We start from the raw sequence: 3445 nt of genomic DNA on the forward strand, positions 1-3445 counted from the left end.
CTCACTGTTGGACCTTTTGGATACGTTAGAATGTACATGCATGATATATAAATATTTTAAGTTTAAGTTCCATGTTTATAGAAGCTCTTTTGCACAGTATTTAGGAACTTATACGAACCAAATGTAATATGAGGGTAAAACATGTTGCCAGTGTTGTTAAACCACTGGGCAGTTACTGGGAGGTCTTTGAGGAGAAATGGTAAATTTCACCTGATTAGAGAATCAGGTGCAGTAAAAGGTTAATTATAAAATGCTTAAGAAAGATTATAGCATGGACTGCTGGACATGAATATGCATATGCACAAATTCCTTTGAAAGTGTATATGGCCCCAGAAGTATAGTGATTAAACCATTTCTCAGACTTTCTTTTCTTCAGGACTGAAACCTTTTTAACTTAATAACACAATACTTTTACAAGCTTTATAAGGTTCAAATATTGTGGAGTTTATCTATAACGTTAAAGGAACATAGTTTTTACCTGATATCAGAAAGTATTAAGTCAGAACTAAGTTCAAAGATTTAGTAGCATAACAAATGTGCTGCAGAAACATACTGAAATTAGCCCGTATCATAGAAACTATCTTAACGAAAGCACTGTATTTTTGAAGTGTTTTTACATCTTTTTAACTTTTTAACCTCACTGCTCCTGTTGTTTTGTTGTCACTTCAAACTTTAGATGACGTGACCTCTGAGCCTTTAAAGAGCCCAACTTCCCTGAAGCCGTCATTCACCTGTAACTGCGGCCAATATGGACACACTTTGAGTCGTGCTGACAGGGATCGAAACCATGGAGGCAAGGGTCAACCACCTCATCACACAGGTCACCTGTCAACAGAGGTAGAAAATAATAGTTTCTTTAGTAATAAAAAACAGGTCTGCACGTAAAGCTAAATCAATAAGTGTGTGTGTGTTTGCGTTTGCCACTGGTGTGTCAGAAATGAAGCCATTTCTCAGAACAAGAGTACAGAACAAAAGAAAGAAAGAAAGAAAGGAGAAGAAAAATAAATGGGAAGAGAGGCCCACTTCAAACTTTTCACACATGATCATTTTCAAATGGCAGCTGAAAAGAAAGAATACAAAAGAGAAGAGGAGCGGTGAAAATGGATAATGTATACATGTGTCTATACTGTCCAAGTCCTGTTTCATTTGAACACATACAGTGGGAATGGAAAGTATTCAGACCCCCTTAAATTTTTCTCTTTGTTATATTGCAGCCATATGCTAAAATCATTTAAGTTCATTTTTTTCCTCATTAATGTACACACAGCACCCCATATTGACAGAAAAACACAGAATTGTTGACATTTTAGCTGATTTATTAAAAAAGAAAAACTGAAATATCACATGGTCATAAGTATTCAGACCCTTTGCTGTGACACTCATATATTTAACTTAGGTGCTGTCCATTTCTTCTGATCATCCCAGAGATGGTTCTACACCTTCATTTGAGTCCAGCTGTGTTTGATTATACTGATTGACCGTGATTAGGAAAGCCACCCACCTGTCTATATAAGACCCAAGCTCCTAGTTGGTCATATGAAGGAAGAGGGGAATGAGAAAGGTCAAACACACTTCCCATTGTTGTCTGCTCGCTTTAATCTAATCTTGCTGCCTCACTACCAGCCTTTTCTCAACTCACTTTTAGGTGCTTTAATCTAATCTTGCTGCCTCACTCCCACCCTGACTGTCTCAACCAGCCTTTTCTCAACTCACTTTTAGGAGCATGTTGCTCTGAGCTGCAGTATACTTCTCCATCTGATGGAAATGACACCTGGAGTTCTTTGAGCTGTAGCAAATGCACAACAATTTTAGGATATTAACGTGCACAGAGCCTAGTAGGCAGGCTACAGTAGTGCACATTTCTGACATTTAGTTAAAGATGCCAACATGAATTTATCAGTGTGTAGTTACCTGTGAAACCTTAGTATATGTAATTACGATACCCATGAGGCCATGTTAAAGTTGATAACTGTGGAATATAAACATTTTGCGACTGATTTACCCCCGTTGACCTTTTTCTCCAATGCAAAACACTTTGGTGACAGTTTACTGAAGCTCAGTTTGTGATGGAAGATCATTGCCTAACTCAACAGTTTGCCAGGAAGATATTGCCAATTTGATTGTGGCTTAGAGGCCAAAAAAAAACCTGACAGTCTTGTTTGATTGATTAAATAATGAACACCAGGGAACGGAATCATATCTTTTTTTGGAATATTTGCCCCACAATGTACAGTAAGCACACTCAGATAATCCAAAGCAGGATGTCATGGAAATGTAATTTGAATGTGCACGTTCCAAGTGAACAGTTCCCAGTGAGTTTACAGACTCACTGATCTTTGTGTTGCACCAACAGAATGTCCTCATCACAGACACATTACTTTGCTCGATGGCAAAGTATTTCAAACACTAATGACTGAATTTTCTTGATGTGTGTTTTGCACATTTATGGTCTCCAGAGGATGAATTCTAATGTTCTCATCTCAAGCCAAAAATAGCAAAATTGCACACAGGATGCGGTTTTATAATCTATAAGACAATTTGTCAGGAACATTCAGGCATATGACCTGGCTTTTTCATTTTCGAATGAAACTCCTCAGCTGCAGAAAGCTTATATCAGCTGCTTAAAAGGTCTTGTGACCTTAAATCTGGCCTTTTTTCCCTCTGGTGCAAATATGACGTGACAGTTCTGGTTGCTGAGCTTGGAGAAAGCAGAATGACTAGCAGAGGACTGTCCTTTGAATGTGACACCTGATGATTACACCGTGGTTCACTGAGCTGGGTGGAGGTTCAGAGCCAAAGGAACCAGCTGTGTGTGTGTGTGTGTGTGTGTGTAACAGTTGTATGTGGTAAAGTGGCTGGCAGTGTCTGAGGCTCTTCTATGCCAACAACGATAATGACATGGTGTGTGTCAGGGTGAGTGTGCGTGTGTATTGACTGAGATCCAGTATCAGATGGGACAAGCTGCTGTTGTATTACTTACATTATGGGGACCAAAACCTGTTAACACACTCACATTGTGGGGACTTGAATTTTGGGGTGGCAACATGGTATAGGGTTAAGTGTTAGGGTTTTTTGATTTGATTTATTTATTCTTTCAAGCATGTAAAGACAGTTGATATGTCAACACACATATCCAACAAATGCTAATCCAATATCAATTTGCTTATACCTAGTACATGCTTGAATGGAGTAGGAAGAAGTCAGACTTATCCAGTCCTACCCCATGACATCATCTTACATCATTGGTTTGCAAGCAGTAAATAATTCTCTTCTACACCACACAAGTAATATACTAAAGAATTATTACAAAGTGTTAACATTCATACACCACACCCACAATGTTCCATCTAATTAATCATTAAGCCTGTTCTTGCATATATCTTGATTGACACATACCTTTATATTTATGTTTAAACTCGTCAATTCTATTACTATTTTTTATGTC

The 3445-nt window shown here is 38.1% G+C and overlaps 1 protein-coding gene across 1 annotated transcript in view; it reads right to left on the reverse strand.

The window, feature by feature from the left end:
- slit3 (slit homolog 3 (Drosophila)) overlaps nucleotides 1–3445 on the reverse strand; it is a 241060-nt gene that overhangs the window by 19511 nt on the left and 218104 nt on the right. Inside the window, exon 31 of the mRNA XM_020607480.1 lies at nucleotides 732–825. Coding sequence (XP_020463136.1) covers nucleotides 732–825 — 94 coding nt within the window. The remainder of the gene's footprint in view (nucleotides 1–731; nucleotides 826–3445) is intronic.

The sequence above is a fragment of the Monopterus albus genome, unplaced genomic scaffold, assembly GCF_001952655.1.
Source record: "Monopterus albus unplaced genomic scaffold, M_albus_1.0 scaffold86.1, whole genome shotgun sequence".
In the NCBI taxonomy this organism is placed as follows: domain Eukaryota; kingdom Metazoa; phylum Chordata; class Actinopteri; order Synbranchiformes; family Synbranchidae; genus Monopterus; species Monopterus albus.